Raw genomic sequence first — 25231 nt, 5'->3', positions numbered from 1 at the left:
TGAGCTTCAGCAATCAGGCAGAGCACCTTGGCATAAAGCTTTCCGAGGGAGGATGAGCAGTGTGACATCCTGATAATCAAAATCATTTTGCAGGCACATTCCCCTGACCTCCATGTGACATTGAAGAGGCTTGTCCAATAATGTACAATAATCTACTTTTGTTTAGAAACAATTAGAAAAATTAGCTTCTCGCCGATGGGGTTGGGAATTACAAGGATTGTTATTTGATATAATTTATCGAAAACAGGTATTAAAGCCGTTTATTGAAAGCAGTTCTTCATGTGATCGACTGATTCGCTGATTTTCAAAGACAAAAAGAGAGAAAACTTCAACACACCTTGTGTTGCGTGGAGTCCTGCTCCTGCTTCTGTCCTTCAGGGTTCTCGTCCCCCGCAGACTGACCAGGGCCAGACGAGCTCTTCTCTGAACAATACACATAATGACTGGGGTACCTGAAACAGAAAGGGAACGAAATGTCACCGTTAACTTTCCACATGATGGTTCTAAACACAAAGATGAGAAGTTTAAGAGCACAATGGGTTGTAAGTAGGGGTGTAACGGTACATGTATTTGTATTGAACCGTTTCGGTACGGGGTGCTCGGTTCGGAACGGAGGCGTACCGAACGAGTTTCCATACGGACATATTATGTAGAGGACCGCATTTGTGGAGCGTGCTGCAGCCGCACATGCGCAGTTGCGCACACCGCGACACAATAAACAGCAATAGTAGCGGACGTCATGGCTAATGCCGCTAGCGTTGGCAACAAGCCAGAGTTGGAGGACCCTCCCGCGACATTAAGGTCTCCCGTTTGGGAACACTTCGGCAAAGCGGTTTGCCGACATTGTTCATGTGAGGTCGGGTATGTTTCTGGCAACACGTCAAACCTGTTGACGCATTTGAAACGGCACCACCCCCACGTGAACATCGCTACGAGGAGAAAGACGAGCCTAGCGTTAAGGCGGGTCCACACCGCACCGACTGCCCGACTCGCGTCGGTAAATGAAGTCGGGCTACTTAATATGGCCGACTCGAATGGCGGATTACACATTTGAATCGGCTGAAATGAACGCCGACGTGGGCCGATTCGAGCGACCACACCAAGGAGACTCATGTCACGGACGCCGACTCTCTCAAAGACGCCGATTTTCGGTCCGGTGTGGACCCGCCTTTAGTGCAAACACAGCTCCCCACCGCATTTAAACAGCCTCTCCCTGCCCTGTTCAATTTTGCACATCAGATGGAGAAAAGATTTGTTTTTAAAAAAACAGTCTGAGCCTTATTCATGTTATTTAATCTGAGCAACAACTTGAAACTATTTAGTGTTGCAACTGTTCAATTTTGCACATCAGATGGATTATTTTTTTTAAAGAAAGTCTGTTATTTTTATTTATTTTTATTTTTTAAATAAATATTTTAAATACTTGTATTTATATTTTTGAGCAGCATTCTAGCTCCAGTGCATGTTCCTACTGTTAAAAGCACAAAAGTAATAAACAACTAGCACATTTATATTTTGCATTTTGTTTTCTTACTGTACCGAAAATGAACCGAACCGTGACCTCAAAACCGAGGTACGTACCGAACCGAGATTTTTGTGTACCGTTACACCCCTAGTTGTAAGCAAAGGGTGAAGAATGCTGAGGCTTTATGGTAACATGGAAACACAAAAAAGGAGAGAGATAAACCCAAAAGAGAGAGGCAAAGAGCAAGACAAAGGCAGGAAAGGAAATAATCATGTCTTAACAAGGTTTGAACGTAAGTCCTCTCATGTAATTGATGTAATCTTGCAAGTTGCTCAAGGCGAACTGCATTCTTTAATCAGTCTTCACTGCCTCCTTCCTCCTTGTTCCTTTATACCAATAAGACTCAGACCAGGATATAGCCGCAACTCCTTTAGGTGTCTCTCAGTTAAGCTCATTCATTCTGCCTTCAGATTCATTACCACCGGAGATCGATCCCTCAACAAAGTTGGTTGGTCCTCTCTTCCACAGAGGCGTGATAAATACTTGTTTTCATTCATAAATCCCTTATTAGACTTTCAATGGACTGGACCACAGGAACTGACCAAACTCGCTGTGGGATTATTCCCAATTTAGAAAATCTGCCTCTAGGATTTTTGCAGCAAACGCATGGAATCATTTGCAACACATTCTCAAGGTCAGGGCTCTGCCTAGCTCTGACAAATCCAAGACGGCAATCTCAAACCACTTAATCTCAGCGTGCAACCATTTTCACAGAGTATTGTGCCCTTTGATTTGTTTAGCGGTGTATTTCTGCTGTATCCCGTCATCAATGCAAATGAGGGAAAGACCCAATGATTTTCAAAAGGCTTAAATGAAGGATTGAAGTAATGAACGCACCACAACTCACCTGTGTGTGCGCAATTTACAATAATGTGCAGTACAGAATCTAGCAGGATATTAATGGAGACACCAGATCAGGTTTCAAATTCTTTTGAATGAATGCAAATATGAATGGAAAGGATATGACACATTAAGAACTGGTTTCCAGTTGGTTCTCTTTTCAGTAGAGTTGAAATGAAGCATGTAGTAAGGGCAGAGTTGAGCTGAACTGACAACTTGTCCAAACATGTTGCCTCTACTATGACGCAAATAAGGATTTCCCATAATTCACCCACAAGCAATAGCCACGCTGAATTTCTTTGAACCAACACATTGAATTACTAGCGTGTAAATGCATGATCAAAGACCTACACTATATTGCCAAAAGTATTCGCTCATCTGCCTTGACTCATATATGAACTTAAGTGACGTCCCATTCTGGATCCATAGGGTTTAATTTGACATTGATACCCTTTTTTGCAGCAATAACAGCTTCAACTCTTCTGGGAAGGCTTTCCACAAGGTTTAGGACTGTGTTTATGGGACTTTTTGACCATTCTTCCAGAAGCGCTCATCCCAAAGGTGTTCTATCAGGTTGAGGTCAGGACTCTGTGCAGGCCAGTCATGTTCATCCACACCAAAATCTCTCATCCATGTCTTTATGGACCTTGCTTTGTGCACTGGTGGTCATGTTGGAACAGGAAGGGGCCGTCCCCAAACTGTTCCACAAAGTTGGGAGCATGGAATAGTCCAACATCTCTTGGTATGCTGAAGCATTCAGAGTTCCTTTCACTGGAACTAAGGGGCCAAGCCCAGCTCCTGAAGAACAACCCCACACTAAATCCCCCTCCACCAAACTTTACACGTGGCACAATGCAGTCAGACAAGTACCGTTGTCCTGGCAACCGCCAAACCCAGACTCGTCCATCAGATTGCCAGATGGAGAAGCGTGATTTGTCACTCCAGAGAACACGCCACCACTGCTCTAGAGTCCAGTGGTGGCGTGCTTTACACGCCGCTACAATTTCACAACTGGACTTGTTGCACAGGTGGCATCCTATCACAGTACCACGCTGGAATTCACTGAGCTCCCGATAGCGACCCATTCTTTCACAAATGTTTGTAGAAACAGTCTGCATGCCTCGGTGCTTGCTTTTATACACATGTGGCCATGGAAGTGATTGGAACACCTGATTTAAATTATTTGGATGGATGAGTGAATACTTTTGGCAATATGGTGTATGTTATAGTGCATTTGTATATTTGTTTAAACCTGAAGGCATGTATGCATTATGGAAATACTGATGCAAAAAGCTAACTCCGGTGACGACAGCCACAAAAACTGCAGAGTTTGGACTCAAACACCACGTGATTTTGAAACCGGAGCAGTTCCCCCTTGAGGGGTCAAATATCAATGTCAGGAGAGAGAGCGCCGTACACATGGACGCTCATGTTAGCGCCCTGTCAGCCGGGCTGTCAGTAGGAGGGAGACGAGCAGCGAGCACGCATACTCACAATCACACAGCGAGACAACCATCTGTGTTAGTCAGTGTCCTGTCACTCACAGAGCCTCTCCATCTGCATTCTGTTCATTAACATCTGAGCCCATCCAATGAGAAGATAAACGTCAACATTAAAGAACTTCAGATGGGAAAAGGGTCTTATGAAAGCTGTGCTGTATAGTGAGATTAGGTGTTAATACGCTATTTCTACTAAAGTTGACATGAAATGTGCAAATATGAGTTTTTAGACAAAAAGTTTGAGCCATTACTGATGTCACCTGCCTATGTTGCAGTAAAAATGGCTGAGGCTCGGCAGAGAAGTTGATATCTTTTCTCTCTTCTCCATAATGGATCTATCCTTGTCTGAAGGTTGAACATAGGTGTAAAATGTCATGTCTTCTTAAGGACAGACGACACCAGGACTTGACATTTACCGTTGTTGTTTTGGATCTCTGCTGCTAATGGACTGTGCGCATGTTCCTATATGCACGTCCGATACGCTTTCCCCAAAAAAGGGCAGGGAAGGGCCACAAAGCAAAGCCAGGGAAACCTAAGAGCCGAGGAGGCGTACAGACACTGTGGGGTAAATATGAGCCACAGGGTTATATAGGCTCCCGGCTAAACTTAGAGCCATAGCTTTAAACTGTGTTGCGTTTTGAATGTCACCCTCGACCACGAACACACCCACGGATGTACGGTCCACATATTTGACATAAGACGGCACAAACTATTATGCAACAGCCTGCTGCACTAAAAAATAAAAAAAAATAAGCTAAGGATAACATGGAGTCACTGGGCAGGGATGCACCGATCCAACTTTTGCCAGTCACAATACCAAGGCTTTGGGTGTTGGCCATCATAGAGTACAAATCTGACAGTGTTTAAATAATTAATTCATTAAATCAATAAGTTGTATGCCTCACCATGGAGAGTGACTGGGATCATTCTTTAATGTGTAGGGCAATGTCAGCCTTCAGTTTAACGTTGATTCAGAAAGATAATAACATGGCCTCACTGCTCACACATCGATACAGAGACAAGAAAACAGTACGGAGATGTTGGGAAAGACTTTGGCCTTCAACAAAGTGGTACAGAGTCAGCCCAAGAAAACACAAAGCTGAATAAAAGACAGGCTGTAAGTAGATCCACACATTTAAAATAATCTTTTTGAAATGTGGTTTGGGTCACTCAGTCAGAATCCTTGACCTGCATATCACTATTCATACAACTGAATAAATAACAATAATTAGCAGATCAATTTTCAGTCTGAACGGTATTTGCTCCACACACAAGATCCTACATGTTAGATTTCATCCTTCCTTGGTCCGTACTTCGCAGCTGTAAAGTGCTTCCTGATAAGCATCATTTAGTGTGGATCTCTGGCGAATGTCTACTCAAAAGCTTCAGAAAATCACTGCTGGCGTCTTTGCACAGGAAGTAAAAAAAGTCACACATTGTCCTGCTGTATGGTGCCAATTCTTCTGCTTAGTTTATCTATATATATATATATATATATATATATATATATATATATGTGTGTTCCTGCATATTCTCTCATAAGGACGGATACGTTTTTTACAGTCATATATAATTAACTTGAATTATTAATTTACCGACCTGTTCATCAGAATCAGAATCAGTTTTATTGGTCAAGTAAGTGTAAACACATTTGACTTTATGACGCTCCTCGATAAACACACACAGAAATAGACATACAACTAAAACAAAGATATCAAACAGAATAATGTTCCCCAACTTTGCTTGTTATCATTTTTTAAATGGCCTCCAATCGTCCAGATAAGGCCATTTACTTGTGTAAATACAAACGCAGGTGACATAGAGCCGGTTTGACACATCACAGAGTAAACAATCCTGTATAAACTTCCGTGATGATGATAAATGCAAATATCGCCAACTTGTGACTCATTGAACCAATGTTTGACTGGAACGTGCCAAGTCACACAGTTCTAGCTAAATAACGAATATTCAAACACAGGGATTAAGACAAGTGGAGCAATTCAAGACCGCAAAATGACTTGCATTTACTGAGTAAACCCCAAAGTGGGAATGATGGCGTCACAGCCACACCCCTTTTCCATGTCATCTCCAGGAGTGAATAGAAAGACCTGAGTGTTGACATTCCTTCTACAGAAGGAGAAGGAAAAAAAGGAAAGAAGAAGAAAAGGTGAAGAAGGATCTGCTTGGGATCTCCACCTTGACCCACTTCTTAAGTTAAATAGTTATGCAACAGTGGGAGGGGGGGAAGGCTTGACCAACAAATGGATCACTAGAAAAAAATACATAGGCTCTGCCTATATGAGCTTGGCATTGGTCCACCACTGGTATGTAATACAAGAACCGAGGACTAGTGAGTCAGCAGCCTGCAGATACTCTCTTCCTGAGCCTCTCTCTATCCTCGTTTCCTGTCCCACTTCACAAGCACTGGGGGGTTTTAAAGAAGGCTTTTACTCTTCTCTGGCTGAGCATTATGTAATATTCATGCATTTTTCTGATACCTGCATGGACCAATACATCAATCTGATACCAGAGCGTTAAAAACAAAAGCAGCTAAACAGGTCAGAATTTCCTCTGTTATTCTTATTTTATACTGCTGTGAAAACATATCTTTAGAAAACTGTATTAATCAAGTTACTCACCAAAAACGCCATTTTACAACATGAACAACTCTTCATGCATTTCAACGCGGATTTGTTGTTCACAGTGTAGCATTATCAGGGGAAAAGAGAGACACACGTGTTGTTCCTGTGTGGCGTAAATGAGCTGATAAATAATATGATGGAGCATTTTAGGCTGTATCGGATTGCATTTCTGATAATGGTATATGAACAACTACACACAAGTGAATACAGAAACCTGAGAGTGCAGAGAAAGGCTTCTCTCTTGAGTTGAACGAAAACAGCTTTAAACTTTATATGAAGGCTGGCAGAGCCTTTTAAATGTTCCTCCTGGCTACATCCTGTCTAAATTCTTCCACACAAGGAAGTTGTGTGCTATGCAGTGTTGGTAATAACAGTGTTATAGAGTATAACTGTGTTATTTTTTTCAGTAACAAGTAATCTAATTAATTACTTCTCCCATCGTTGCAACGCTGTTGCCGTTACTAAGAAGAGAGTTGTACGTTACTACAATATGGTTGAATGAAGTGTAAGGTGTCAGGCTTTGGCCAGTGCCACACTTCAGCTGCCTGGAGAGAGCAGGGATGGGGATGATGTCGCCGTTGCAAATGCGATGATGATTGGCTGGGTGGGCGGATCATGCCCTGCTCACGCTGTCTCACTGCACGCTCTGACTACCAAACACAAAAGACAGCGACAATGGCGACGAGCCAGGGAAATTCAAAGGTAGCGTTCTTGAACTGGAAGTACCAGCACTACTTCTCGCTCATTGAAATTAAAGGCAAGAATGTTTATGTCACATGCACGCTATGCCCAGGAAAAAAATACTTTATCCACGTCTGCCTGAAGCAACTCCAATCTTATGAAGCACCTCACATCATGCTAACACAACACTTGTTGCTGCTGCTGCTAACCCAAGCCCAAATGCAGCTAGCGCAAGCGTTATATTTTATATTTACGGAGTAGGATAGTGCCCTGTTTATCATGCAGTAGGCCTAATATACAGTTACAGAGATTTGCATACTTAATGGCCAGATTTTCCTTTGTTTCTTTTTACACAAGTTTACATTTGTGTGTCTTAAATTTGCACTTGAAATTTGTTTTCAATATTTATTTTTTATTTCTATGCATATCATATGGCAGGCTGCAATCTATTGAGTTCAAATAAATACCACATTTTCTAAAATACAGTATATAGTGTTTTTATTCTTCAATCAATTAATATAAACATCTTTGATGTTAAAAATGTAATAGAACGTAATAGTGTTCACAGTGAACATAAAAAATAATGCTGGTTATTTTGCTGAGTAACGAATTACTTTTTTAAAGTAAGAAGACTAACACTGGTGCTATGCCTTGTGTTCCTTGTGTAGCAAATGAGCTACCATGGCCTTTTGTTGTGCAGCCCCATGTTGCATAATGACAATGAATGATCCTGAACTTGATTGGTCGCATTCTTAATAATGCATGATAATACAACTAAAAGCAACACAGCATTGCACAGATGCACACAGACACTACTGGCTACGTGTCCTGATACGCCCATCCCAGCTGGTCTCCAACTGCCAAATCCCCTGATATTTCCTGTTGTCTTTGGGACCATTCATATAAAATCAACTGTACTGTACCAACTGACTGGGTTGACACAAAGCAGACACAAAAATGGCAGAGACGACGGGCTCAGGATGGATTCATAATCTGCCAGCAGCAAGTCAAATATTATCACCAGATACATGGCATGCAAACTGTGCTGTTCCCCACTGAGAGATGGATGGATGGATGGATGGATGGATGGATATACTCTTATGATATATGTGGGCCAGGTCAGCTTAGTTGCTGCCTTTCCACCTCCTGGCCTAAATCTTAGACCAGCTCACACACACTGCCTTGAACAAACTGACAGCATGTGAGTGGCCACTAAGTCCTTACCCTCCCTAATTGACTTAAATGAAAAAAACTGTGTCACTGTGTCAACTACTGTGACAAAACAGCGAGGAGATGGATCAAGCAAAGCGTACAAAAGGAGGAGACACTGGCTGAGAAAATACTGAAGTCACAGGGTTTATTTTGTTATGGTCTTATTGATTGTGAATTTTACAGGAATGTGAATAGTATTGTCTTCTATCTTTCCAAAAGGCAGGAAGTCTTGTGATGTTTTTCCACTGAAGTTGAGATCATTCTTAATGTACTGGGAGAGTGGTTAATACAAGTCTGATGGTCCAGTGAGATTTCCTGATAAAATGATGTGTCAACTCACAAAAGCTTAAATCACAAGCTTGGTGAGAACAAACACTCGATAAAAGGCCAAATAAATCCAGCTGTTGAAGTTCAAATCAACCTCCACCTTCACAGTTCTGACAGAAAAAACAAAGAGATGCGGGGATAGAAACGGGGATCCACGTGGGCAGAGGTGGATTGTGGGGCAGGGAGGTGTGCCAGCCCGGGGCTCGGCAATAAAAGTAGGACAGCGCATCTGCCATGCAGACACAAACATGTCGTCACTGCTCAGAGGAAAAGTGGGGGCAGAGCCTAAAAGCCCAGCTTTTAGTCCCGAGCAGCGTTTTGTGTGTGTGTGCACGTTATAAATTTCCCTCCACGTCGAGGCATGGAATAACGTAGAGCAGCAGTTTGTTCTAAAGCCCGCTGATCCTCCATAATCCTCTGCACTGGTGCATCATTGGGGCAACCAGGGCATAGTGGCTGGACTGGTGAATAGCCCTTTAACTCGCATATAGACAAATATTTCAGAAAACCTGCAATTTCTCAAACTGTTTATATATATATATATATATATATATATACATACATACATACATACATACATACATACACACACACACACACACACACATTCCACACTAATGGAAATATTTGCACCGGCCAAGTAGTTCCTGGCAGAATGACATCACCTCATCCGGTTTCTTCTTAAAGCCAGATAATCACAGTTCGATTAAAACACTTGAGATCACATAATGTAATGAAAGGCTACATATAATGCACACTCAAACCTATTTGTAACGCTTGTTTGCCTCTCGGCTCGAGAAGGAGCCTTCCTCAACTAAAGCGACTCTGTGACGCACGTTATCCCTCAAAATGTACACAGGAGTGTTTTTCTAGGATGTTGTGTGTCAATGAACCGACACACCTCTATTTGGAGCCAAGTCACCTGGTGGAAGAGAGACTGCTGTTGGTGTGGAGTTCACAACAGGCCTGCAATCTGCTGAAATTAAGGACATTTTCATATTTTGTCTTCAGAACTGAACAGTTACAGATCTGTGTGTTGTCATTAACGTAGTATGTGTACTGGAAGATCCGCTAGCTTTTAGCCAAACGCACCGTCCAATACACTAAAAGTGAGAGCACGCGGCTGTGATATCAGTGAGAGGTTGAGAGTAGTTAGTGAGGAGTTAGCAGGCAGTCAACGGCAGTATAAAACAGGCGTGAACAACCATAAGAGGTCCTTGAGCTTGCAGCTAGAACGCTGCCACCCAAAATACTATCCAGTTTGCCACGAATTAGCTGTGGACAGACACAGTGGTGCACACTAACTCACTCACAGACGCACGATCGCAAGAACGCGAAAGACATAAAACAGTCCTGTAAGACCAACCCAACTAACGTGTTTAACGTTTACATGTGTCAATCTTAGCCAATATTTTAAACACATTTAAATTACTGGTGGCATAACTTAATCTGGCTTGACTAGGGAAATACGTATTTGTATTATATCTAGACCCGCATATTTATCAGCGGTGAAATTAAAAACACATCCTCTTCTCTGATACCGAGCGAGACAAGAGGCCCACAGTCACAGTGTGATGGCGTCGGCACAGCCCCATCGCCACAGCCCCAGTCAGACGGGGATCAAAGAGGCTTGGGAATCAGACATCAGGAACTTCAGCCCGGGACAATGGGACTGGAAGAAGCAGTCATGTGATATAATGTAATTTGATAGGAAAAGCCACTTTGCCGGCGTGGGTTTGCATGGGTGGGGTGTGGGTGCAACAATACGGCCGCATGCTTAGTCGGTGTAGTCGTCAGACACAGCGGGGAACAAAAACTCAAACATTAACACTTTGCCCCCGATGTGCTGCTCATTAGATTCATGCACTAACACCTACATATTCAGCAAATCTGAAACAATGGGCCGACTGTATATTGCCCTTTCCATTCTGCATTTGTAACGGATGTCCGTTACAAATTTAACTATTCTGTCCTGTGAAATAAGATGATTGTTTCTTGCATTCAGAAGGCAGCCTGAGGAAAGTAGATGTGATGGTATTGGTGTGTCTTTACATGCGAAACATGCCATTATCAGCATTAGTACACAATGTCCTTTAGCCCTGCGTGTCAACAATGGACAGGATATCTTTCCGTACATTGCCCCCAGATGGTTAAAAGGGCCCGACAGTCACATACTTTCTGCACGCAAGACTAAAACCTCCAACAAAGAAAAAAAAAAAAAAAAAAAAGAGAGAAGTAGACCATCACCCCCCACACGCTACAAGCATGACAGCCAAGGCTGGTCAGAAGGTAAACAGTAAAGAGCCGTGAGCTAGAGAGGGGGAGGGGAGGAGAGAAAAACCAGAGCATTTTCAGGAGGTGGAAAAATAGTGCCTTTCTCTAAGAAGGCAGGAGAAAGCAACCCCCGATTTTAGTGGAAACTCAGCAATAAGAAACTATGAAATGCATTAAATGCAACATGAGATGAACAGTTTTCATGCCTTAAATGTTTTTACAAGGAAAGACAATAAAAAAACAACAACCTGGGAAACCCCTTTGCAGTATCAGGAAATAAGTTCAGTGAAGCGTTAAATCACAAATAGTCAAATCAAGCTTCCGTCTTGTGACGCGGGTGCAAACAATACCGAGTGTTGATGCAAGTCTCCACCTTTAGGATCCAACAACCTCCACCCTCAGAGTGCTATTGACTAACTATACAGGGTTATTTTCTTTCCAACCACTGACAGAGCCTCGGGCTACTAGCTGCCTTTCAACTCTCACTGAGCCCTTCCTTTTCACAGAAGTGAGAACAGGATCCTGCAAAGAAGTTCCTGCAGCCAGAAAAATAAGATTCTTAATGAAGGTCATCCACTCTTTTATTTTTTGGGATTTACCAAACCTACAATGCCACAATGCAAAAGTATGTTGATACCCAGTGAAAACAGTGACAAGATTAACAAGATTGACCTTTGGACATTCCACTTCAAATGATTATTTTCTCACTAAAAGGAAGCAAGATGGAGAACCACCAAATGGAAACAAAGGATACTCTCTCCTCTTTTCTTTTACATCTGCTTTTTGTCTGTATTGAAACGCAAAAACAAAACTCCCTAAAGGAGACCACGCATCTCTGCTTTGAACCATCCTCCAGTTATAGCTCTTACTCAAAATACAGCAATATATACTGTATATATTTGTTAGTCGGTTCTCCAGCTGGTACCAGTTCAAGCAAACATAGATGAAGTTTTATCTCCACCTCTCAACCAAAACAAAATACCATACCAAAAATATGTAAAATATATACACCTATAAAGCAAGGAGAGCAGTTCACTTATGCTGGACAAACTCATGCACAATGAAGCACTAAATTAAAATAACTTTTTCAGCAGTTTTCATATGGAATTATTGTAGGGTGTCAATTGTAGGGTAATTGTCAATCAGAAAAAGAACTGCTATCGGCATGTTTGGCAATTCGATAATCGATGAAACGTCATTTACTAAGCAGAAATAGTAATAAATAATTCCAATATTTTCTGATTCCAGCATCTCAAATGAGAGGATATCCTGCTCTTCTTCGTCACATCATTGCAGGCTAAATATTTTGGGTGACCTGAAGTTTTGGCTCTGAAGTTGTGATGGCCAAAATGATACCAGTATGTTTTAGTGCCAGAGAGTTTTCAGCATATTTTGACAATCAACAGGATAATATGGGGAATCTCAATTCAATTTTTGAGCCAGGATTACCAGCGACATTAAACCTCCATACCGTCCCACGCCTGCCGCTCACCTTAGATACCTCGGTATACTCATGTCACCTCTACCTTTAGGTGTTGACTCGATGGATAGCTTTTCTTTCTAAGGTATGAAGAGCCGCGGGCGTGAAGCATTTACATACAGAGAGCTGTGCAGCTGGGAGACAGGAAGGCTGGCAGGCAGGAGAGCTAAGTGGGCTCGGCAGCCTCCGTGGCCCAGTGGGCCCGGCAGTCTCAATGGGCCCGGCAGCCTGTGGCCCAGTGGGCAGGAACAATAGTGTGGTCGGGAACGCCAGATCAGCTCTGTCTCCTCACATAAAACAAGAGCTGCCAGCCTGCAGTGTTAAACTCCCCTACAACACCAGAAAGACGGAGTCAGGCAAATGGAAGTAGAGATATCTGAAGGATCTTACGGAAACCCATAGTAGTAGATTTGATTCTATTATCATTCATTTGAATACAAATATAGATAATTGATATTGATATTAACCTAAAGACAAGTGGCTGTTTTTAGTTCCTATAAACGAGTCTTCAAATTGTCAATTTTGTCAATTTTGTCTGCCAAACAAAAAAAAATGATATAAAATAAAACATGCATAAAACAAAAACAAACAGACAAGTATGTCTAGGTCAAATATCATGTTGGCTCTGACTGATAACTAGAAACACATTCAATTCCATTCTTTGTGAGATAATCAATGTTTTAAATTCCTTTGTTTAAAAGTCCCTTTGATACCATTCAGTTTAGATGTGCTGCTGCATCTTCCCTCAGAATGTTAGACAAAAATAAATATCATAAGTCAAGCAGGAAACCTTTATCAAGAAACTGCAGCATGCATAGGTTTTTACACACACACACACACATGCACGCACAGTGTGACTGTAAGTTACTAAGGCAGGTTAGACATCTGTAAATCATTATATATTAATATTGATTATACATTTATGAATGTATGTTTTTAAGAGTGTCCTGACCAATGGAAAATTGTATTTTATTCCAATGTTTGTATCTTTTGGAAGTGACAATAAACATGACTGATTGATTGATAATCAATGTCATTCAGACTAGAACTGGTGTGTGGAGTCCCTCTCATTACCTCTAATACCGGAACAACGAAGGAGTGGTTTGATGAAGGCACAGCTGAGAGAAAATACGAGGACTTGTTGACACACATGTTGCAAATCCCAGCAGCCATTCAGTGTTACAGCACCACAAATGCTGGGTGATGAGCTTCATGGTAAGGCTTACGTAAGCAATGTCATTAAGTCCCAAGGCAGGCCTTGACCAGCCAAAAACCCACACAGAGCGTACTCTGTTTCACTCGCCATGTTTATATTCCACTGTCAAGCTAACTTTAGAAATGTCACCAAAAAATAAAGTTTCCATCAAGCGGTTTGGAGCGAATATACGAAAATACAACGTAGAGGAAGTAGAGGTTTGCGAAGTGGAAGCAAGCATTTCATGCCACTGATATGTTGGCCAAAATAAATGCAGTCCACGATATTATCCCAATAATCGTCAAAATTATGTTCAAAATGCAAAATTTCACCAGAAGATAGTGGAATCATTTTACAATGCGTTAAGGAAAAAAAATAGTTATATTTGATCACAGATAAGACACACATCTTTTTCAGTTAAAAACAAGCTAAAAAATGCATAAATCCCAAAGTCGCATTTCATAAATATAGGATGAATAAATAATACAAATGTGTGTGAAAACATTGTGTGAGTGTGTTCTTTGCTACATGCTAATGCCAGGCTCCTTTTTTCACCTCTCTACCGTGATATTGAGCGACATCTTCTTCGGCTCGTCGTGATATCCACAGTTATCTAGATAATAGTAATTCACCACGATCAAGTTATTGAGAATGTTTTCTATAAATCTAAAAATCGTATATAGTCCAAAGACAAGCATTTGTATGTTCTGGGAATATCCAGGAAGACGTCGACAGCAGAGACAGCGGATCAGACATGCAAGCCAGAATTTATTCTGCAAATGCATTTTCATTATCTATTTAACACTCAAATTGAAAATATGATAAGGAAAACCACGTCAAGCGAGCGCAAAAACGTACATCTTTTCTTTGAAAATGAGCACAAATATGTGTGTGTTCTCAGAACCCAGTACAGATGCTGAGGGCTTACTGGTAGGGAATACAAGCAGTGCTATCAGTGGCCTCCTTGGCCACTTGCACACGTGGGCGACCCAAGGCGGATCTTATTATGCAACAGTAGCCCCGAAAGGGGAACATTCACAATGTGGTCACAACAGAGAGAAGGCATAGCTCCTATAACGAGAGGGTCCTCTAGCTCTACCCTGGTTTCCTTATTTGCACGGTGCTCACTTTGCTCTTGAGCAAGTTCTAGGAAACCATTCAGACAGAGGAGCACCGTCATGATATACTTTCAAACCACTGCTTTATCACAACATTGCAGTGTGTTTGTGTGCGGCATGTAGCTGATGCTCCATTTGATAAGCTCCATTAGCCTGCTAACTCGTGTTGTGTTTTTTGTTTTGTTGTTTTAAATCCAAAACATTTCACACACACAAGACTGCTCAAGAATTGAAGCTGCGAGTTTGAAACCGCTCTGGCAGCTGAGGGTACTCGAAAGCCCCTACGGGTTGCGTCATCCTATAGATGACCTCAGTAAGGAAACAGGTTGGACAAGTTAAACCCTACAGTGTTCTGTTTCTGGACCCGTGTCAAAACATACAACTCAAACTGTAAAGCACCTCCCTGGGTATAATAAGACACGCTGCAGTGCACTGGAGCAATTTAAACCGCATCAAAGTAATTTAATTACATTGACGATTAATCAACAGCACAAACACTAAATCAAACAACAAACCGGTCGAGTCAGCGCGTTTAGAATACAACGACCCCAGTTGGACAGTTGCCTGCGGAGGTATCTCATGAGTGCTAATCACGTTGCATAACAATAATCTTCAGATTCAGAGGCTGTGGGACTAATGAGCCTATGACACGGGGGATAGCATGAGATGATGCATGATCCTCTACAAACGCAATGACCACCAATCCAACTGGTTCTCTTTTTTCCTCCTGGGTAGTTTTACCATGTATAGACATTGACAGAAAAAAATGTGTGTGTTTTTTTTTTAGGAATGCTAAAACAGCACCCTCAGTCGACGCCTGTAGAAGTTAAAAATCCAAACGGGAATAATATGCATGTTGTAAGCTATCATTACCGACAATCACCGTGGCTGGACATGTGTGCACCCACACATAAACACCCTCACGCACACACTTTCTCCAGTGAAGCTGATGTCTAAGCTAGAATACTGTACACACGGTCGCGGCCTACAGCTGCATGACACACGCAGAATACGTTGTCGTGTCTTTCTGAGCACTGCAGCATAAAGATCTCATGATGAGCTGCTACATCCGTTCCTCAGTAATATACAGAGAACAAGACCTTACATAAATAATAAAGGCGTGGAACCGGCACGAGGTTATTTAAAAACAGAAGGTTAATCACGACACGACAGAATGATACCTCCCTCCGCCGCCCCTCCCTCACAGGCTTTTACCACCAGCCTCCCAACACAGAGCCCCTTTCTGCCTAACATTACTGCTGCCTTGGAAACCTTTGGATTACTGCGAGGACTGCATTCCCTGCTCCCACTGGGATGTGTTAGAGCTGGCACAGAGGAGTGAGAAGCCGACAGCGGCACGCTAAAAAGGGCTTGCATCAGTAATGAAGTCTGGGTGCGTGTGGTTGCATGGTCATTAGTTAGTTTGTGGGAAATTGGGGAAAAGTGCACCGAGGTTTTAAAGCAAGCAAACACCTGACGGGTGAGGCAGTTAGGACACATGCATACGTTTAATTCCGTGCTCCCTTGGACATTTGTTGAATTTTAATGAACAACTACAAATGTGTTGATTGCTCAGTCATTATCCCTGTTTCATTGGTCTTAAGGAGGCTGAATCAGAGAGTTCTGCTAAACTGCGTTTTAACGTCATCATGTTGTTCGTTCTACTTTGCTGGGGAAAAAAGATGAAAAGGGACACTAAATCTTATCAGAGCAATACCTGAACTCTTTTCAAATAATCTAATCTATGGGAATGTGATTATTCTTCAGGGGGGGGGGGGGTTAAGGGTAACAAACCCAGAGTATTTACTATTGTTTTATTCAGTTAATTAGTACTTCTTTCCATTATTTAGACTTACTTTAAACCAGTTTGGATACTTATACTTTGAAGGTGCGACACCAAGATCGCATACCAGATAAAGGTTTACTTATTATTTATATTACATAAATGACATTTACAAGTATTATTTTTATCAAAACATTATTCAGTCTCCCAGAGAACAGCATCACCTAACCCTCCGCAATGTCGGAAAATGTGATGGTGAATAATCACCACAGACCAATGATCAGGACAACGAGCGTGCACGGGTCAAAAGGTTCGCTGCTCCTGAGTCACCAATCTGGATAAAGGTGTCACGTCAGCTGGCCTCGTAATCCCATCCCAAACCCTGCGTATTATTGTTACCTGCTCTGTGACTCTGAGATTAAACAAATTCATGAGTTGTGTTAATCTAGCTGACGTCACCTCGGAGTGCATGTGCTTAGGAGAGGAACAACAAATGTGCCTTATGCTGAACGTAATAATAAATCTGTTATATCTGCACAAGGATAATGATGAAGTTATTATTTTTACACTGCATTTTCACCCAGACTGCAGACGCCTGCTTAGTGCATCTCAACATAAAAAGGTAACCAATTTTAATTTCCCACGTTTAGTCTAATCAATTCAGCATTTCTTCCTCACAACGACAGAGAAAGGTTTGCTAGATTTAGTCATTCTGGGTTCAAATCTGATGCCCCACACTAACTAAATAACATCAAGACAACAGTTAGGGGTTTTACTGTCTGATGATGTGGTTTTGGCACAACTTCTGGCATTTTCCACGTGGATAACTCGGGTTAATTGCAAAGTAACCCATTGTAAAATGATGATTATTTGAAGACATGTGTTAGAGGTAGGGACAATTATGATTGTACCGGTTATGAATCTGGAGAAGGGGAGCTTGTCTCTGTCGTTACATCGACATCTGATGTGGTATGCTAGCTATGCTGCTATTCAAACAGCTGGCTAGCTTAACACGCCGAAAACCGTTTTATCTCAGCAACAAACTTTATCGACCGGTTATGTCAAGTTAGACCAAATAAACATGCAGGTTCTCTTCTTTGTGAGGGGGGTCGCGGTGCAACTAGCCGTTAGCCGTGTAGCATGGTTGATTCATGTCAACGAACATCGATGACTGACGGATAAAATGCGGCAAGACATCGGCGTAATTGTCATTTAAACTGTGCGTCATGTATTGTTACGGCTGTCATCGCTGTGACGTGTCATTAATGAAAAGAAAAGGTGAATTGGAGATTGGGAGAGGTATGCTTACCAGCACAGGAGAGCTACAATGAGGCACACCACCAAAACGCGCAGCCTCTTCATTATCTTCCCGCGGGGACCAACATCCTCGCTCCTCGGGGTGTTTTTCTCTCGTATCTGGCGGCTACACAACACACCGAAGATCCGCTCGTGTTGCCGGCTGAGGGCCCCGTGTTGGTTACGAATAAATATACTGTCTCCTGTGGCTAAAACCTACACTTGACGTGTGCTAATTTTCATTGTGCGGAGCGGGTTGCCTCCGCTTCTTTTTCGGTGCTTGAACAGCGACTGCTGTTGACGGGGAGTCGACTCTTTCTAAGTCCAACCCCCTGCTCCGCGTCCGACCAATCAGAGCGGTGCTGTGGGTGTGTCGACCAATCACGGGGGACGTAGCAACACCGTAGTTTGACAACACCCCCCTCCCCCCTCCCCCTGGGTTAGACTAGGATGAGCTGGTGGCTGTGGGCAGGACGCGTCACCGATATCTTGATAAGCCAAATCATTAAAGGACGCAATGTTTAAAAGTTGTTGCACAACCGTCACACGATTCAATATAGTTGACTAATGTCGATGCCTTTGTTTTTGTAAAGGAAATGTTTGTGCAATTCCCACAATCACTTGATGAGCAATGTGGTGAAGAATGTGAACACTATGTACTTTTTGCCCCCTCATACCCACAACACATTCATACAGTGTAAAACATGTATGTGTAAAAACATCCTGAGAATATATTTCAAATTTTCAAATCAATTGCACGTCGCTCACTACGATGAGGCTACATTGTTTATTATTCTATTCATATAGTGTATTTATCATCTCATAAACATAATTTTTGTGTTTCGTGCATTAAAATTAAAGCGACATAACACTGACATGATATATATCTATAGATATATACATGATATATATATATATATATATATCATGTCATTGTTATGAAAAAAATAGCTTTTTAGAAAGGATAGAGGAAACAAACATCAAACCACAAAAACCCATCTTTAATACGTGTAATAATATACTGCCAATCATCGTTCTTCTTAACATATGTAACTTAAATCAGCAAATAACATTGTTGTATTAAAGCAAATTAATAGAAATGTTTGATTTCTCCTTTTTATGCTAAGATGGAACACAATAACTACATATCCCAAAGTGCAGTTCGAGAAGAATGTGAAAAATGTGCCTGTACTAAAAAAATTTAGTTAATGCATATCGATACGATAGAAACAGGTGTCTAATTTAAATATTTTTGGATTGATCTTACATTGTTTTTAAGTCAAATCAAAAAATGTGTTATTATTTTTAGACCGGCGGGGTCCTGAGCCTCCGACGGTCGTCACTAGTGAGAAGACGAAGAAGTGAAGGGAAGTGTGGGCGATCACAACTCGCTGCTTCGCCGCCCCACGCTAACCAACAGCCCGGTTAGCTCGCTATTAGCAAGTCTTTAGGACTTTCCAGGCGCGGCGGCCTCGACCATGGAGGTAGTCCGGCTAATGTTGTGCCTCTTGTCCGCGTTCGTCGCTCTGCTCTCGGAGGGCTCCGTGGCGCTGGCCGCCTTCTCCCAGGCTGTGGACAGCGACTTCACGTTCAGCCTACCCGCCGGTCGCAAGGAGTGTTTCTTCCAGTCCATGACGAAAGACGCCTCGATGGAGATTGAATATCAGGTGAAAAACAAACTTGTATTAAGTTGTGACATTAGCTGAGCCCCCCCCCCCCCCCCCATCTACCCAAGTCCGTCTGCCAAGTCAGTGATAAACCCCAACACGCCAGTCCACCTACTGTTACACTTGACTTGTTGATTATTGCTTTTATTATGGTCACTGTGTTCACCATATGATTCCCATTCGCAGATACCATCAACACACTGGTACACTTGTATGTTAAACGCACATTTTCCATTGAGGAAGAGAGCCAGCAGGTAATGGGGCTCACACCTCGATGAAACCTGTTATGCCAGTCAGTTTGCTGTTGACGGCGCTGTATGAATTACTGAAAGTGTTTCTAGAAGCGACGTCAGGGGGTTATTAATGTTCTCAGGCTTGTAGTGTCTACAATGGAGGTACAAGGTATTCTGGCTCATCGCTTCCTGTGGACCTTGAGGGGGGAGGACGACTAGAATCCCTCACGTTTAATAATAGAGAGATTAAAGTGCTGCTACACTCTGGAGAAGATATCAACCCATGCAAAGTTGCAGTATTTTCTTCCTGGCTCTAAATGTTGTAATAGTTTCTCCATCCCCGTTTACAGGTATTATACGGTGGAAGTATGGATGTGGATTTCGTCATCAGCTCCCCCACCGGCCAAGTGCTGTTCAGTGACTACCACAAGTCGGATGGAGTGCACACGTAAGTTTCTGAGGCACATCACTGACTCACACATGCATGCACGTGGCGTGCACGCTCTTACCGCCTGTGCTCCCCCCCCCCCCCCCCCCAGCGTTGTCGACACAGAGAATGGCGACTACATGTTCTGCTTCGACAACACGTTCAGCACCGTCACCGAGAAGATGGTCTTCTTCGAGCTGACCCTCGACAACATGAAGAAAGACGAGGAGCCGGAGGACTGGCGGGAATATATCCATGGGACGGACATGCTGGAAATGAAGATGGAAGACATCATGGTGAGGCCAGCTTGAGATGATGGTGTTGTATGATGGGTTTTGTTTGTGTGGGAACTCCAGAGCCTGAATGGCACTAGTTTGAAGTTAAAATGATCCAAAATGGTGTTGTTTTACTCACACCGAGTAGTTTGATTCAGACTTTGTCCCTCGTGTCTGCTGTTGAGATAACTGTCACTGTGCCACATGCTCTTCGGATGACATGGGGGGGTGCAAAGTGACCCAGCAGGCTGCCAACAGAATGGGAAGCAGTTCAAGGCGTCGTCATGCTGCAGCCATTTTCAGCTCACCTTGGCTGTTTGTTTGCACTATTCTGTACCAAATAGTGCACAATATGTCCATTAGACTAGGTTTTTATCAAATAATAGCCTCGCTAACTTGGTCATCAACACATTACATTTCCTATCATTTCTTCACAATAAAAGCATCCCACCTGTTGGCGAGTGGAAAGCTCTTAATGTGAAGCAGCAACAGCGGGTAAGGGTTGGTTTGCATTAGCAGCCAGTGAGTTAAAGCAGCTGGTAATGAATACAATAAGATATCTGTGCGTGTAAACGAACCTATAAACCATAGGGATGCAGTAGTAGCTGGAAGCGACAAAAGTACTGAGAGCTGAACACAGAGCTTTGTAGTCTCATGCACAGGCATGCTTGCGAGGACACATCTCAGGATGAGACGGTCACGGGTTGGCCTGTGGTCCCGTTACCAAGCAGGACCCCCTGCTGTCAGGCAGTGGAGGAAAGGCATGTTGGCACGGCGACTTAACAGTGGACCAATCCCGGGGCAGATGGGGAAACCCCCTCACATGTGCACACATTCACGTGAGTGTCACAAGAATGAACAATGTCATAAACTCTCACCCATTGGCTGAGGGCAGCCAATTGTCTTGGCTTACGACACAATAGCCGACAACGCCCCTTCGCCAGGAACTGCCTTAATGTGTGTCAGAAGTCACATAAGCCTCACTTAGAAAGACAGGAAATGTGTCTTCCAGCGCTGCAGGATGTTGTTTTCCCAAAACAGCTCCCAGAGTACTACCTCTTATTTTGATCATGTTACTTCCTGAGTATGTGCATTTAGGTACATAAGAGGAAACAACTCAGATTCTGTCAACCCAGTCTGACTCAGGTGTAGAGTATAAGCCTGCTGGCCGCCGTCGCTGCTCCCTTGTTTCGAGCCAACCAGGATGATTGTGATCGGTTTCAAGAAATACAAACGAGCCAGAATGAGAACGGGTGCTGCAAGTCTTTCCTTCTTTCTCACAACTGTCAATCTGACCCTGTGCCTCCTCTCCTCCCAGGACACCATCAACAACGTGAAGGCTCGCCTCGGCAAAAGTGTGCACATCCAGACGGCGCTGCGAGCGTTCGAGGCTCGCGACCGTAACATCCAAGAGAGCAACTACGACAGGGTGAACTTTTGGTCTGTGGTAAACGTCATTGCTTTGATGGTGATCTCGTCGGTCCAGGTCTACCTGGTCCGCTCACTGTTTGACGATAAAAGGAAAGTTCGTACATAACACCGCCCCAAACGGAGGGAGCCCAGAGAGAAACTAACACACTTGCCACCAGATGCTTTTTTTTTTTTTCAGCAGATCATCTGGTGTGTGTGTGACTTTTAACACAAGATGTCATCTATACACACAAAAAAAAGACATTTTGACATTCTTAATAAAGTCACCTCTGTTGTTGCTCTGGTCCTCGGTTCACTGGAGTTTGAGGGGGAACAGGAGTCCCTGATCTGGAATGGAAAATTATAACAGGACTTTACTCTTTACTTTGCAAACTCGGTGTCTTTGCCACATTTTTTAAAAACTTGTATATTGTGTGATATTCCTCCTTTGTGGATTCTTTACAGAAAGTGACCTAACGAACAATTTTTCTTTTCTAACGGAGCCTGAAGTTACTAGAAAAACAGTCCTCTTTCCTTTGGACATGTTTTTATTTGAGATAAACTAGATGAAGAAATGATAATATGGTGTCTGAAGAATTTGATTTATATCTCTGCCAAATAAGAGTGGGAAGTGCAGAGCAAGTCTTCCCCATTAGAGTAGGTCATCTAACAAAAGAAATTAAATGTAAATAACACGCCTTGGTGGTTTGGATTTAGCTGCTTGTCTGTGAGGCCTTTTGATAACGTCTCTCTTCGTCATGGACGTCTCTGCTTTTGCTGTTTCTAGAAATTATTTTTCAAGCCAACACTGGAGTGGGAGAAAAAAACAGGCCACATCCAAATCTGTTAATGACTACTGCCCTATTCATTAATGGCTGCTGCTCCATTCCCTTCCACTGTGAAGCCTGGCTGCTGCTGCTGACAGGTGTCTTCTTACAGCCACCTTCCGTGTGAAGATGTCGGGTCTGCCCGTCTCTCTTGTGACCGTCTATTTCTATCTTACTGACACCTGGAAGGTCGTTACCACTACAACAAGGGTGCACTGCTCTGTTTAATATGTACAATCCGTTCGTCAGCCTTCCATCACTGTATTTTGTTTGATTTTCACATTTTATTAACCATCAATGCTGCCTCTGATGCCAAGGAACAACATGGTCTTTATATTCATAGAGCATCATTTAATGTTTTTTTTTTTTTAATAATTAGTGCCAACAAGAATCTCATCAACTTGTTCTGATGTTAAGGTGCTCAAGAGGATTTTATCTCAGTGGTTGGTTAAACAGTGTTAAGACACTAGCGTGGCTTGTGATGGTCACCCAGAGGATTTCTTTTATTGTTGTGCCTGAGCTCCACAGGCTAAACGTAACCACTGCCCTGCTGGGAGCCTCATGTTGACTCTTCTGAGTTTATCCTGTGCTGGAAGATATAGATCCCATTATTTAAGGAGAGACACTTCAGGCAGGGGAAAGAAAATACATGGTGTATTATTACAGGTGTTTATTTTACTGCCATCTATAGCGTTCTATGAAATTCACCAAAACTAAGCAAAAAGAATGGTCTTAAAAGGTCATATTATACAAGTCACATAGTGACTTTTTCCCCCAGTTTGATTCCTATCTATATTCTGACATTTTTCACTGAGGGGTTTGTTCATATATCATTCATAGCCTGATTTATGGAATATTTTATTCCTAAAAACCTTTTTTTTATTATGAAATGATAAAAAAAAAGAAGTCAAATTCACCCCAAAAAACAAGATTCTTAACTTGCCTTTATCTAAATCATACTTTTGGTTTGGGAATATATGCAAATTAGCAAAGATTTAATGAGACAGTGCCTCATTTGCATTTTTAAATTTCATAAATCATACAAAAACGGATTACCTTAAAGTTATTAATCAACTTGGGAAGTGTCATTGGGATATGTATTATGTTTTCAACCCTTTCGCCCATAGTGTCTCCTCTTACCAGCCTTATATTGTTAAACCCAAACTTTGAGCAGTCTGATCGTTTTGCCATGCAGCGTGTACTTACTGTGATCTCACTGTGGCATCCAGTGTTAAACTACTGTATGTTGAGATGAAGTACTATGCAAAAATAAAAGAATCAACGTTTTTCTAAGTTGCTGATTGTTAACGTCTCTGGGTCAAAGAGCTGAACTGTCTTTAAAGTATTTTTCCTACTCTGATGGAGCAGCGGGGAAGAGGGAATGTGACGTTATAAGATATTTATTCAACTAATGTCCTGTGGTTACAAATGTGTATCAATTAAACAATCAGACATTTTTCTGACTTCTGTGTGTTCCTACTGACCAAAAACGTGCATTTTATTTTACAAATGTGATTTATTGTGTTAGGCGGGTACCTTGTATGAAAAGCTAGAGCTTCTTCACACACGAGGCCGGTGTCCTCCTCTGGATCTGGTGCTGGAGGGATGTGACGATGAAGCACTCCCTTAGCTCAGGATATCCAGAGGAACCTGCCTGGGACAGCAGGCGCGGCCCAGGAGCGCTGAAAGGATGAGGCATCAGGCTGGTTTTGGTCATCATCACTCTCATTATTACACTTTTAGCCCATGACACCTACCGGTCCATGTGGATGAACCAGTCGTGCTGGAGATGCCGTCTTTGTGAAGATGCGATCCGGTCCTCGACTAGAATCAAAGACAGATGACATGGAAGGCACACCCAAGCACCAAATGACACAAAAAGGACAACAGCTGTATATAGATTTGGAGCCCTTTACAGAGATGTTATAGTCAGTTTAAAAGCATAATTTACCCTGTCGGTCAGCGTTTGTGGTTTCTGGGAGCTTGCCTCAGTTTTCACACGGGGGAGACAGAGGGTCCATGCACTGGGATGCTGCTATTTGACAGAATAAAGATGAGGTTATCGATGATGATCAGTCAACGTGAAAAAGCAAAATTATAGCACAGCACACAAAACTCTGCAGGATCGTTAAAGCAAAATGTTATACAAGAATGCAGAATCCATCTTTTCTGATTGTTCCAAATCTTCTACACAAAGCATTTCAGTTTTCTGCCATCTGGAAACCTCCTCAGACTTACACAAGCTACAACCAATGCAAACGCTCCCTCAAACCTTTTCCCCCTTTCCTCCTAAAAAAAACAAACATTGACAATTGACTGAGTATGTTTCTGTGTATTTATTGTATGTTTTGTCTCAACGTTGCATTTATGTCCCTATGTTGTATGTGTGCTTAAAAGGCCGTTGCTGCATAAGCTGGTTGATTCAAAATGTATTTTAAAAAGTGACACAAATGAGAATAATAATTTACAGGTTACCTTTTTGGAGGCGTGCTGGTCTGCGGGTTGGCCGGTGTTGTGATG

General features: G+C 42.4%; 3 protein-coding genes across 7 annotated transcripts in view; 2 read left to right on the top strand and 1 right to left on the bottom strand.

The window, feature by feature from the left end:
- suco (SUN domain containing ossification factor) overlaps window positions 1-18149 on the bottom strand; it is a 40618-nt gene extending 22469 nt beyond the window's left edge. For all 5 annotated transcript variants that reach the window (XM_084012427.1, XM_084012428.1, XM_084012429.1 and 2 more), the window contains exons 1-2: window positions 17886-18149; window positions 338-452 (exon numbers count right to left, since the gene is read on the bottom strand). In XM_084012427.1, the coding sequence (XP_083868553.1) occupies window positions 338-452; window positions 17886-17938 (168 nt within the window). In that variant the 5' untranslated portion in view covers window positions 17939-18149. The remainder of the gene's footprint in view (window positions 1-337; window positions 453-17885) is intronic.
- The window catches only part of prkaa2 (protein kinase, AMP-activated, alpha 2 catalytic subunit), a 456922-nt gene that overhangs the window by 297654 nt on the left and 134037 nt on the right, over window positions 1-25231 (top strand). The gene's annotated exons all lie outside the window — the stretch shown is intronic.
- tmed5 (transmembrane p24 trafficking protein 5) lies at window positions 19054-24167 on the top strand. The gene is made up of 4 exons (XM_084011115.1): window positions 19054-19539; window positions 20123-20220; window positions 20312-20495; window positions 21793-24167. Exons 1-4 carry the CDS (start codon window positions 19351-19353, stop codon window positions 22009-22011), a joined length of 690 nt encoding a protein of 229 aa, XP_083867241.1. The 5' UTR covers window positions 19054-19350; the 3' UTR covers window positions 22012-24167.

The sequence above is a fragment of the Eutrigla gurnardus genome (genome assembly GCF_963514095.1).
Source record: "Eutrigla gurnardus genome assembly, chromosome: 6".
NCBI classification, from domain to species: domain Eukaryota; kingdom Metazoa; phylum Chordata; class Actinopteri; order Perciformes; family Triglidae; genus Eutrigla; species Eutrigla gurnardus.
This window is presented reverse-complemented; position numbering and strand designations above follow the sequence as displayed.

What these genes read in the sequence shown, in the direction of transcription:
- tmed5 (XM_084011115.1), top strand. Translation starts at nt 19,351, where the DNA reads ATGGAGGTAGTCCGGCTAATGTTGTGCCTCTTGTCCGCGTTCGTCGCT. An exon ending in CGATGGAGATTGAATATCAG is followed by an intron (nt 19,540 to 20,122) that starts GTGAAAAACAAA and finishes CCCCGTTTACAG; the next exon opens with GTATTATACGGTGGAAGTAT. An exon ending in AAGTCGGATGGAGTGCACAC is followed by an intron (nt 20,221 to 20,311) that starts GTAAGTTTCTGA and finishes CCCCCCCCCCAG; the next exon opens with CGTTGTCGACACAGAGAATG.